General features: G+C 40.9%; 1 protein-coding gene across 3 annotated transcripts in view; it reads right to left on the reverse strand.

Moving 5' to 3' along the window:
* Positions 1-13,350, reverse strand: part of myo1b (myosin IB) — a 272,073-nt gene that overhangs the window by 25,880 nt on the left and 232,843 nt on the right. The window contains exons 23-25 of one of the 3 annotated variants that reach the window (XM_080198810.1): positions 13,250-13,336; positions 4,633-4,719; positions 441-515 (exon numbers count right to left, since the gene is read on the reverse strand). In XM_080198810.1, coding sequence (XP_080054936.1) covers positions 441-515; positions 4,633-4,719; positions 13,250-13,336 — 249 coding nt within the window. The remainder of the gene's footprint in view (positions 1-440; positions 516-4,632; positions 4,720-13,249; positions 13,337-13,350) is intronic. The other 2 variants (XM_080198808.1, XM_080198809.1) reach the window with 2 other exon arrangements.

A 13,350-nucleotide genomic window follows, 5' to 3' on the forward strand; every position in this document is an offset into this window, starting at 1 on the left:
ATCTGTTAAGACATGATGTGGAGATGCCGGCATTGGACTGGGGTGGGCACAGTAAGAAGTCTCACAACACCAGGTTAAAGTCCAGCAGGTTTATTTGGAATTATAAACTTTCGGAGCGCTGCTCCTTCATCAGATGAGTGACTCACCCAATAAAGGTGCAGCACTCTGAAAACTCATGATTTCACATAAACCTGTTGGACTTTAATCTGGTGTTGAGACTTCTATTTTTTAAGACAGTAGAGTTAATTTAACCCAATTGATTAGATTAGCTTTAACTCTAGATGATAAACTTAAAATAAAATTCAACTTCACAGTTCATTGTCCATAAATAGTTGCATCTAATTAGGATACACATTTACCATGCACTGGAAGCCATCAATATTATTACAAACATATTCTAAATTGTACAACTATTAGAGGAGAAATTTATATCAACTTACAATTCTTTGAATGGTAAATTCATAGATCTTCCTTCCTGCATTCGCACGGAAGAATTTTCTGTACTCCCTCCGGATCTGAAGGAAAACAAGTAGTAAGCAAATAATGTTTAACACTGGTAATTCTTCTCTGTAGAAAGTCACTTAGACTCAAAACTCTCTCTCTCCACAGATGTTGCCAGACCTGCTGTGTTTTTCTTGCATTTTCTGTTTCAATTTTTCAGTTGACACAGGGATGCACAAAAAAAACAATAATTCAACCTATTAATCAATAAGACAGGCCAACGAACTCTTTGATGAACAAAAACATGCACACAATCTGCAAATGGAAATGTTAGTAATGTATTAGGAACCAACAGGGATTAGTAGTACTAGTTTTCAGAACTGTTTCAAAAACAGTGGTCTCCTAGGTTAATGACTTTACTCATAGCTGTTGAAGGGGTGTTATTCATAATTTTATAACATAAATTCAAGAGTTTTTAAACAACATTCTGTTTAGATTCCAGAGGATTGGAAAAGAATCCAGAATGTCAGAAGCTGTATCAAGGACCTCGCAGCTTTGGTGGCCATTTCCATGTTTGTGGCAATCTCCTTTATTTCTTTGATGGGTATTCTTCATTTAGGCGAGATGTTTCTGGATAATGTGGGATTCCAGAAATAAATTCCAGGTTTAGCTGGATTTCCAGGAGAAGTCTGATTCAGATATGACACAGATGTTCCATCTGAACGTCTGTCGCAAAAAGTTTTGTGCCATATTGCAAGGATCTATCACCTTGTAGCTAGGAATACCGATTGTGCAGAAGCTTGGATCACTAGGAAGCATATTCTATGCTTTCTTCCAATTCTTCCTCTTATTTGTTGTCTAGTGTCTTTTTTTTTAAACATTGAATGCCAGTCATGGTACAGAAGATGGAGAAGCGATTTTATCAGAGAGTATGGGTAGTTTTGGGGAATGGGGGAGGGGGTCGGCTTCCACTGAGATAACTCAAATATGATAGAGTTCTTAAGACAATATCAAATGTGATGGTCGCAGTATAAGTCATGTCGAATGAAGGGGGATTGATGTCTCAGATTTTGAAAGGGCATCACCTGTCATGGAGATTACCTATTGTGGTAATGTCTTTGTCATGTCAGGTTCTGAAGATCTTACCAGTGAAAAAGACCCCTGGGGGTTTTCTACTAAACGAGTTGAAAGGCGGCCTAATTAGGCTTTGAAAGATTTTCAGAGAGATGCAGATTTTTGACCAGGCCACTTTCAGGGAGTCCTCCTTCACCATCATCTTTTTCTTGAGGTCTATAAAGGATGGACTTCTTTATGGGGTTAGCTGGGGAGTGTTCAACTTATGCTAAGTCATGTGACTCTTCTACCAAGACTCTGCAATAAAACGTACATCAAACATCGTTCTACATTCTTGATTCACAGGTGCATTTTCTAAGCCTCAGTTATATTCACGAACATTAAGACAATGGGTGGGATTTTCCTCCTCCTCATGGTGTGTTTCACAGTAGTGGGAGATGGCGTGCTGCTTGCTGGCAGTGGGTTCTTATAGTCCCACCATTGTCAACAAGATTTCCCATTGAGCACATCCCTCATTGGTGGAAAATCCACAGTAGGAATGCACCATAAGTGGGACTGTAAGATCCCACTTGAGTAAACAGCAGCACAATTTTGGCATCAGTGGCCTTACTTTGCAACAACGCAATTCCGTTTAAGAGCTTTGTTCCATTGCGAGGATAAACAGCTTTCCAATGGATTTTGAGATTCTCAGTACAGCTTTATCAAATCCCCATGGCATTATATTACTCTCAAAATACTATTGGACTGCATGCTGATTTCACAAATATTTATTAAACAGCACATAGATTTAAACTGCATGCACAATGCACTACCATTACTTCTGTGGGTACCTTAAACAAATCAAGCTCAAATTCTGAAAGAAGTAAAAATAATCAATCTGATGAGCGTCCATGTTTCCTGTGAACTTGTATCTTTTTCCAAAGGTGGGTCCAATTGCACTTCACATTGCCATCCAAATGTCTACCTTAAGAATCTCTCAAGAATGCTGCACCGCACTTATTCAAGAGGGGTGGTCGGACTTGGGCCCAAGTCTGTGACTCCCACACTGAGCAGGAGAACTTGCATCCCCCCCAGGAAGAGTAAGGAAATAATCAACTATGACACCAGTCATTTGATATTAATAGAATCTTTTCACTTGTTCGATGATAGCTAACATTATCTCCTAATGCGCTGCCCCCTGCCTTTTGATTTTGCTGGAGGGCAAGAAAACGAGAAGGACCAACACTAAATCTGGCCTGGACAACATCCTGCAGCTGGCCAAGGCCATGACTGGAGGCTGAAGGGGCATGGGAACAGCAAGTCTGCCGAAGGTCATAGGTGAAGGGAGAACAAGCTGCAGAGGGTCCTGTGTCATATTATGCACATCATTGCTCCAACTGATTTTAACAATTAAGCTTAAAAATAAAGTTTGAACATGCGCACATTACCTTAACTGTTACCCAGTGTTTAAAAGCCTTTCAAAAACCAGCCGCATTAGCGATTTTATTGCAAACATTTGCAAAGGGATATTACTTGCAACTCTAGAATTCCAAAAGATATAAAAAGGATCCAAGCAGCAGTTTTGTTAAACTGGCAGCATTCTTTCTGTTGCATGCAAAAGCATCTTATGTCAATGTCACAACCTCCTTAACTCTTAGTCAGATTATAGGTGCTGGAGAACCCTTTACCTTGGTAATGAGCACTTTAGAACAAACCAGTCATCAACTAAGTTAACAGTTATCTCACTAAATGTACTTGCTGGAATAAATTAGGCAGTCACAGAATCTAGATATTCAAGTGCCAGTGTTGTTGAGACATTTCTCCAGCCACTCATGTCGGTGGGGTTCCCTGGTCCTACCAGCAGCAAACCCCCAGTGCAGGTTTCCCAGTAGCACAGGGTGGTGTCATTGGGAATTCCCATTCACAGCAGTGGAACCAGAAGATCCCATCGCTAAGGAAAAATGTGCCACTGTGGCACAGTGGTTAGCACTGCTGCCTCATGGCGCCAGGGATCCAGATTCAATTCCGGTTTCAGAACACTGTCTGTGTGGAATTTGCACATTCTCCCCATATCTGCATGGGATCCTCTGGGTGCTCCTGTTTCGTCCCATATTCCAAAGGTGTGTGGGTTAGGTTGATTGGCCACGATAAGATTGATCTTAGTGTTAGGGCAGTTAACACAGGATAAATATGTGGGGTTATGGGAGTAGGGCCTGGTTGGGACTGTGGAGGGTGCAGACTCAATGGGTCGAGTGGCCTCCTGCACTATAGGGATTCTATGATTCCACCTCCTGCTGACGGAAGGCCAGGGAATCTTGCTCACTGTTACCAAACTCCAAGTAATCCCTCAGCTTGCCACAAATAATATTGCAGTTTGGACTGTAGCTGAATAACTAAACAGTGAAATGATTGATGGCAGCAATTTTAGAGAAGTTAGCTTTTTCCAAAACCTCGTATTTATGCATGTCATCATGGCATTGGAGAAGCAGGCCATTTGGCCCTTCGAGACTGCACGGCCGCTCCAACAGTGCACCTTACCCTCAGCCTATGTACGTAACCCCATGTATTTATACTGCTAATCTCCCTTATCTACCCACCTTGGGACATTAAGGTGCAATTTAGCATGACAAATCAACCTACCCTGCACATCTTTGAACTGAGAGGGGAAATCAGATCACCCAGAGAAAACACTATGAGGCAGCAGCGCTAACCATTGTGTGCCACTATAGATGCTAGCTATATATACCCATTGACCACAGAAACCCTGGCTATGTACACCTGATGTGATGACAAATAATTTAGCAGAAACATCAAACATGGAAAGTGTCTAATGTTACTGATGAGTTAAACAGTCAACATTCAAATGGGTTTTAGCTTAACTCAGAATGTGTGAGGACACATATAAATCACTCATAAATGTAGCAAATGCACTTCAAATAAAACTCATTTCAGCTAAAAAAAAACTTGGGCAAATCAACCATGCCAATATTTTTACTTTTAATTTTCATCAACTGACGCTGATCGATGACATCAATTAAACTAAGAGGAAGTGGTCTAAAAGTTAGTACAGTGACAGGTTAGTGATTAATGTAATTTCCACTTAGATGGATTGTAGGAGGAGGTTGTGTGGGGAAGTACCTTTAGTCCAAGCCAGTAAGCCCAAATGACAGCGACTGCATGTTTACGCCTGGCTTCTTCCTTCAGGCGTCTCAATTCTCTCCGTGCCTGAAAGGTTGTACAAATCAGTGAAGAGACAGATTGGTAGATATAAAAGAGAGGCAGGTAAACCATAAGATATAGGCCACTCAGCCCATCGAGTCTGCTCCATCATTCAATCATGGCTGATAATTTTCTCATCCCCATTCTCCTGCCTTTTCCCCATAATCCCGATCCTTTATTATTAATCAAGAGCTATCTATCTTTGCCTTAAAGACACTCAATGACCTGACCTCCACAACCTTCTGCGGCAAAGAGTTCCACAGATTCACCACTCTCTGGCTGAAGAAATTCCTCCTCATCTCTGTAATAAAGGATCATCCTTTTAGCCTGAGAACAGAGAAGGAAGTTCCCAAAAAAGCATTGAAAGAAACGTGGATCAAAATTATGAACACGAATGCCACGTGATCAGACGCAAATATAAATGTATAAATCACATAACATGAATTCAACAACAATCAGCTATTTCAGAAAGCCTAGAGTAAGTCATCAATTCTTCAATATGTGTTGTTATAATCACCATTATGTCTGCACACTTGAAGCTCCGGCATTTTGAATTTCAAGTGTATTCTTTTAGTTCTCTTGATGGCTGGTGGATTGATACGTCATTACCTGCTACATGACTGCAGTACAGCAGTAAAATGTAGTGCCCTAGAAATCCATCTGCATTGCAACTTCTAGTTCTTTATTAATAATTTACAGCAACAAAGTAACATTCTTCTTCAAAGAAATATATAATGCCTCTGTATCAATAGAATTGTTCCAATCATTAACCAGCTTTTCTAAAGATTAACAGTCAACTTTTATAAATAAACTGAACACCTTAAGAATCTTATGTAGTTTAGCTTTCTCCTCTAACAATATTATTTACAATATGACTTAGGTGATAGGGCATTAAGCCTCCATCTTGTAGATTTGGTATTCATCACTGTCAGTGGTGGACTGACAAACTGCATGGGTGATGTGCATGTCGCTCCTGGTGTTGTAGAAGTTGTGCTTGATGTCGCCAATGTTAGTTGGTGATTGTTGATGTTGTTTCGCTATTTAATGATATTGACGATGAGCTTTCCTGTTTTTGTAGCTTGTGCGTGGATCAAATATATACTTTATTTCTTCTCATTTGTGTACAAACTTTGGTTTCAATGATGTATTGGCTTCACCAATTACTTTTGCTGAGTTTCAGATTTTCATGATTAGATCTTATACGTATATACGTTGTCCTTTCTACAGCTCAGGTAGGGATTTTAAAATGCTGGTTGAAGTGTTGACTTCCTTCTACCTGAGCCTTACTTCCTCCAGGTCGCTTGAAGGGAGTACTTTAGTTGGCAGAATTGTCTTATAATCTCTTCCATTCAACAGTGCTGCAGGCAATTTCATGTCAGCCATGAGAGGTATAGATCAGAGTGACAATAAGGCAAGAAATTCTTATGTTCTTAAATCTTCTTTTGTCTCTTGACATTTCATGAGGCTCTCTAGATGGATATTTTTATTAACCAATACCCCCTTGTTAATGTGTGATAAGGTGATGTTGAATTTTTATTGTTTAGCAAATTTCTTAAAATCACTGGTGGTAAATTGGGTTCCATTATCACATATTCTTTCAGGAATCCTTTACTCAACATAAAGAATTTAAACCACAGACATTTGCTGCCATCATGTTGCATCTTTTGGTTCTCATAAATTAGAAATAGTCACACTTCAAGCACTCAATTACCAAATTTTTACAGTTCAGAAGGAAGCCATTCAGCCCATCCTGTATGCACTAGCGCTCTGAAAGAGCAAGCCACTTAACTGCCATTTCCCCACCTTCTCCCCATTACCATAAACATTGTTCCTATTCAAATAACAGTCTAATTCCCTTTTCAATGCTTCAATTAAATAAGCTGAAAATGCTGGAACTTCATCACATTACAGTTCTCCATAGTTACTGAAAGTTAATCATCTTGATTCCAGGACATCATCACAGGAGTTCCTCAGGCTAACGTCCTAGGCCCAACCATCTTCAGCTACTTCATCAATGACCTTCATTCCATCATAGGGTCAGAAGTGGGGTGATCACTGATGATTGCACAATGCTCAGCATCACTTGCGGTTCCTCGGATACCAACGCAGTCTATGTCCATATGCAGCAATACCTGGACCACGTTCAGTCCTCGGCTGGTGAGTTGCATTCACGGCACACAAGTATCAAGCGATGACCATTTCCAATAAGAGACATTCAGTGACATTACCAATGATGAATCCCCCACTATAAACATCCTGGGACTACCATTCACCAGAAACTGAACTGCACCACTGTATAAATACAGTAGCTACACGAGCAGTTCAGAGGCTAGGAATCCTATGGTAACTAACTAATGCCCTGACTCTTCCCTCTCTCATTCGGTTATATCCCCTGCTGGATTGGCACTTGCACTCTTCCCAACCTCTCACTCTCTCTCACATACACTTTCTGTAGCTCTTTGCTCTGAGCGCAGCACTGATGGAGAGTGGGTTTCCCTTCTCCCCCTCCCTCTTTGCTAGTCTACCATCTACAAGGCACAAATTAGGAGTATCATGGAATATTCTTCCCTTGCCTGGATGAGTGCAGCTGCAGCAACACTCAAGAAGCTCAGAAATACCCAGAACAAAGCAACCTGCTGATTGGCACCCCATCCACCACCTTCAACATTCACCTCGTCCACCACTGACATATTGGCAGCAGTGTTGTACCATCTACAAGATGCACCATGGCAACTCACAAAAACTCCTTCAACAGAACCTCCCAAACTCACGACCTCCAGCAGCTTGAAGGACAAGGATAGTTGATGCATGGGAATATCTTCACCTGCAAGATCCCATCCAAGCCTTACACCATCCTGACTTGGAAATATAACACCATTTCTCCACTGTCACTGGATCAAAATACTGGCATTTCCTTCCTAACAATATAGGGTAATAAAAGAAACGGCAGAGGTAATAGCAGATGCATTAGTTGTAATTTATCAAAATTTGCTGGACTCTGGGGAGGTGCCAGCTGATTGGATAACAACTAATGTGACGTCAATGTTTAAAAAAGGAGGTAGACAAAAGGTGGGTAACTACAGGCCGGTTAGCTTAACTCCAACAAGTACAGGCCCAGTCTACTCAATCTCCCCTCATAAGCTAACCCCCTCTTCTCCAGAATCAACCTGGTGAACCTTCTCTGCACTCCCTCCAAAGCTAATATATCCTTTCTCAAATAAGGGGACCAAAATTGCACACAGTACCCTAGGTGCGGCCTCACCAGTACCTTGTACAATTGCAGCAAGTCCTCCCTGCTTTTATACGCCATCTCTCTCGCGATAAAGGCCGACATTCCATTTGCCTTCTTGATCACCTGAGTTTAGAAGGCTGAGGGGAGATCTTATAGAGACATATAAGATAATGAAGGGGCTAGACAGGGTAGAGGTAGAGAGATTATTTCCACTTAGAAAGGAAACAAGAACTAGAGGGCACAGCCTCAAAATAAGGGGTAGTCAATATAGAACAGAGTTGAGGAGGAACTTCTTCTCCCAGAAGGTAATGAATCTTTGGAATTCTCTGCCCACTGAAGCAGTGGAGGCTACCTCGTTAAATATGTTTAAGTCACAGATAGATCGATTTTTGACCAATAAGGGAATTAAGGGTTATGGGGAGCAGGTGGCTAAGTGGAACTGAACAACTATCAGATCAGCCGTGATCTTACTGAATGGCTGGGCAGACCGGAGGGTCTAGATGGCCTACTCCTGTTCCTATTTTGTATGTTCTTATCATCAGTGTACCTACACCACATGTAGGTACACTACATGTATTCAAGAAGATGACTCACCGCCACCTTCTCAGGGGCAATTAGGGATTAGCAAGAAATGCTGAAACTATGTAAAAACAAAGTGTAGCTGGTGAACTGATACATTGTTACTCAGCACATGACTACAGTGCAACAGTAAAACGTGGCACCCTAAATTTTACTGCTGCATTGCAATCATGCTGGGCAACAAAGTGGCACTCCAAACGTACATTCTCATAATAACTAGTTCCATCCTTAACAAATAATAAACAATATCACAAGTTAACACATGCTGAATAATTACTAATGTAATTTGATTTCTAGATCTTAATTCCACCTCCATAACCGGACTAAATAATGACACATATGATTGTGTGTATATTTTATTGTGGTCAGCTGGAAATATAACAACATGTGTGGAACTAAATCATCATAAGATTGTCCATGGCAACCTTCTGAGAAATATAACCCACACAGAGCTTCTGTATACTCATTATAAAGGGCAATCACTTCTTGCCCAATATAAAGTTTACAATCTGAACTTTAAATGTACCTCTCTAGAGCTTTTACTGACATAGTCAAAGTCTGAAATTCCCTACTTCTGCATTGTGGTAATTGCTAGAATTTAACTTGCTAAAACCACACAGGCTACTGGAACACTGGCAAGCTTCCTATTTGGAACAGTCTATTTGTTAAGATATTTACACATAGTAATTATCTGGAGCCAAGTGGAAATAATCCCAACGTCCAGTGACAAGCCTCTCAAACTATATCAATGAGCTAGACTGATCAGTTGATCACCAACAATAGTGTCTTGTGGATCGAATGCATTGTGAATCTTCTTGGTTCAGGTTGGTTTTGTTCAGAATTATTGCCAGGTGTGTCATTGTAGAATCACCCTTCACTAGATGAACACTAAATTATACATATTTGTCATACCTACATATTAAATATACAATTCTGGACACCACACTTTTCAAAGAACGCCAAGGCCTTAGTTAGAGATGGGGGGAATTCAGTGTCTAAAAAAACAAGATCTTTCTGGCGAGGGAATTTGGTTCTTTTCATTGTGCAGCAGAGAAAATTAAATGCCAAGCTCTGCTCAAGGGGCCAGGAGGAGGTGGAGCACTGAAATCGGAGGGCTGGGGGTGAACAGGATTTCTGCTCATTGGGGTTGTGGAAAAGATTACAATTTGAGACAATTTATGCTCAATTGAGAGGCTAAATGACAATAGGCCATTCAGCTATTCGCTCCTATTCCACAATCAAAATAGATCATGATTTATCTTAAAACCATAAAATCTTGCTATCTGGCATGCTCAGAATTGGATGGTGCTGATTAATCAAAAATGCTGGTTGATAGAGTTACATTAATTCTAGACACGAGGCAAGGTACTACTTTGTCTGAAGGGTTAAGGAGGGGAAAGCCACTAGGCAGGGCACCACAGTGAAACTACCACAACTGACACCATGACCTTCAGACTGGCTTTCAAAAGCAATCAAGTTTCACTGACATTGCTCTCAACAGTTTATTTTGTTTAGGCATGATAACAACCTTTAGAATAAATAGTTGCAGACATTGCTTAGCAACAAGAAGCCCACTTCCCAGAAATGGAGATTTTTTTCTTGTTCTTTAGTTTTTAACTGGAAGATAAAGCAGTTGGTGACAGACAGCTAGAGAGGGAACATTACAAGGATGTTGCCTAGATTGGGGAGCATGCCTTATGAGGATAGGTTGAGAGAGCTCGGGTTTTCTCCTTAAGGAGAAGAAGGATGAGAGGTGACCTGATAGAGGTGTATAAGGTGTTGAGGGATTTTGATCAAGTGGATTCTCAGAGGCTTTTTCCCAGGGCTGAAATGGCTGCCACAAGAGGACATGGGTTTAGGGTGCTGGGGAGTAGGTACAGAGGAGATGTCAGGGGTAAGCTTTTCACTCAGAGGGTGGTGGGTGCGTGGAATCGGCAGCCAGCAGTGGTGCTAGAGGCAGATTCGATAGGGTTTTTCAAGAGACTTTTGGATAAGTGCATGGGACTTAGTAAGATAGAGGATTATAGGTAAGCCTAGTAGGTAGGGACATGTTTGGCGCAACTTGTGGGCTGAAGAGCCTGTTTGTGCTCTAGTTTTTTTATGTTCTAACATCTTTCTCAACTTTGCTAAAAGAAAAGCCATACAATAGAATAATGGTTAAAAAAGCTACTGCCAGAATACGATAGCACAGCTACTTAAGGAAACTAGAAAAATGAGAAGGGTTTCCAGAGTGCCTGAATTTAAAATGAACAAAGAAGAACTCGGAGCAGAACAGGGTACTATTCGTTTCAAGTCCCAGAACTGAAAAGGAGCTGGTCAGTGAGAATTAAGAATGATATCTGAAGTGGTTTTAACGTTTGTGGTATCTAACTATAGTTTAACAGACATTAACTGAAATATTTCTGGGGCAATTGATGGCTGGATATCAGAATGTGTGTGTGTAAAAGCAGTCAAGACAAAGAAAGCCTAAAGTTTAAAGTTTATTAGTGTCACAAGTAGGCTTACATCAACACTGCAATCAAGTTACTGTGAAAATCCCCTAGTTGCCACACTGGGGCCTGTTCGGGTACACTGAGGGAGAATTTAGCATGGCTAATACACCTAGCCAGCACATTCTTTTGGACTGCGGGAGGAAACTGGAACACCCAGAGGAAACCCATGCAGGCATGGGGAGAACTACAGACAGACAGTGACCCAAGTGTGAGGCAGCAGTGCTAACCACTGTGCACTATGCTGCCATAGGTGTAAAACGTAAAGTGGATTCACTAGTACAAGTGGAGCAGAAGTCTGTTCAAAAGAGTCCTTTAGAAAATGTAGACTGGATTTAGGAATGGAACCTGCTAACGGAAAGCACTGTTATGAGAGAATTAGAGCGACATAATGGCAAAGTAGTTAGCCCTGCTGCCTCTCAGGGACCCTGGTTCAATTCCAGCCTCTCAAGACTGTTTGCACATTCTCTCCGTGTCTGTGTGAGTTTCCTACAGGTGCTCCAGTTTCCTCCTACACTCTAAAGATGTGCAAGTTAGGTTGATTGGTCATGCTAAATTACCCCTTAGACTGCAGGATATGTGGGGTTACAGAATAGGGCCTGGGTGGGATTGTTTTCAGCGCAGGCCCAATGGACTGAATGACCTCTTTTTGCACTGTAGGGATTCTATTCCATTATTATGTAAGAGTAACGTGTTTTGAAAGTGGAGTTTGGAAACTCTCATGTGACCATCATCTGGGGGGACTCTGAGAAAAAAATCCACAGACACTAACTCAGGTTCAAAGCAGAGTATGTGTTGAACCACAGCCAATCTGCGTGTTTTAAAACAGGACTGATGAATGTGACTGTTGTAGATTCAAATGTACTGGGCCATATATGTTAATCTTAAGACATGTGTGTATTTGTTAAGGGGAGAGTAAAGGAATATTATATTATAACCCATTCCTTAATGTCTTTTTCTTGTCAAAATTAATTAGCAATCATGTGACTCTGTTCCCTAATGCTTGACGAAATAAAGTAAGGTTACGGTCTTTTGAACTAAGGTTTCATTCTGGGATCTTCTTGTCAAGTTACATCAACTGGAATCATAACAACATCACAAACAATAATTCCTGAAATTCCTTAAATTTCTCTAAGAAACTAAAAATATGTAAATTCAGCCTAGAAACACAGCTACATTATCCATCATTCAATTTCCGATTTAGGATTAACAGTTCAGTTTTTCTACTGCAAATAATGTTTCTGACTCTGGGATTCAAACATCTATCAGGATATAGTTTTTTAAAAAGGATGTGGGGGGATGCAAAGTTGAATGATATGTGCACTTGAAATATTACTATCTTATTAACTTGACATTTCCTGCCTAGAAAGTGCCTCAACTTTGCTTAACTCCACAATATGGGGGAGTGTATTCCAAACCACTGAGCATGGAACCATCAATTCCTTTGTATATAGGGAGGCAAGGAGAAGAATGTTTTGATTCAACAATAGAGTTTTTTCACATTTGAGAGCCTTTGTAATAATTGTCGCCATTAGAGCAACATTGCTGCATAATCCCATCTTTTAGGGAAGATGGAGGAGAGGAGCCACAAGGCAGAATTAGCTCAATTGTTCCTGGCAGGTCACACTGCCTATCCCACTGTGCATAGCTGCTATTGACTTCTATGGGCAAGGCTAAGGTCAACTCATTGTCAAGTCATTCATCTCCTCCTGCTCCAACTGGGCTGGTCTCTGTGGCAGAGCACACTGGCATACTAATTTGTTTTAGCACTAAGACTGACCCTCAGAACAAACCAACATGGTGCCAACATTTGTAGAACGGCAACAAACAAATAACATTTTTTCTGCATCTTTCAGGACCAGCCCAGTAATCTGAGCTGGGTATTACCTGACTGCATAACACAACTAACTACTTGAACCACAAAGTACATTAAAACGTTGCATTTAGACTTCACAACAACATCTCACAACCAGCAAGGCATCATGCCTTACTACAGTAATGGTTGTTAGTAAGTAACGGTTACACTTCATTCGAAAAGATGCAGTTTTTCAGGTCAACATGCCACATGCTATGCTATTCAATTGCATGCAGCAAATTAAGACATCTACGATCTAACTATTCTGAAAAGAAATACTGTTGGTTTCATCATGCCTCATTCGTGGACATTGAATGTGCTAGTTGTTAAAGAGTTTGGTTGAGGGAGGTGGGGACTATGAAAGTTGGGGTCATGAAATACCTCGTATCCAAGCCAGTAAGCCCAAATAACAGCAATAGCATGTTTACGCATAGCCGCCTCCTTCAGTCGCCTCAGATCCTGTCGGGCCTGTACATGTGTTT

This window comes from Carcharhinus amblyrhynchos, chromosome 11 (genome assembly GCF_965287045.1).
Source record: "Carcharhinus amblyrhynchos chromosome 11, sCarAmb.v2.hapA, whole genome shotgun sequence".
NCBI classification, from domain to species: domain Eukaryota; kingdom Metazoa; phylum Chordata; class Chondrichthyes; order Carcharhiniformes; family Carcharhinidae; genus Carcharhinus; species Carcharhinus amblyrhynchos.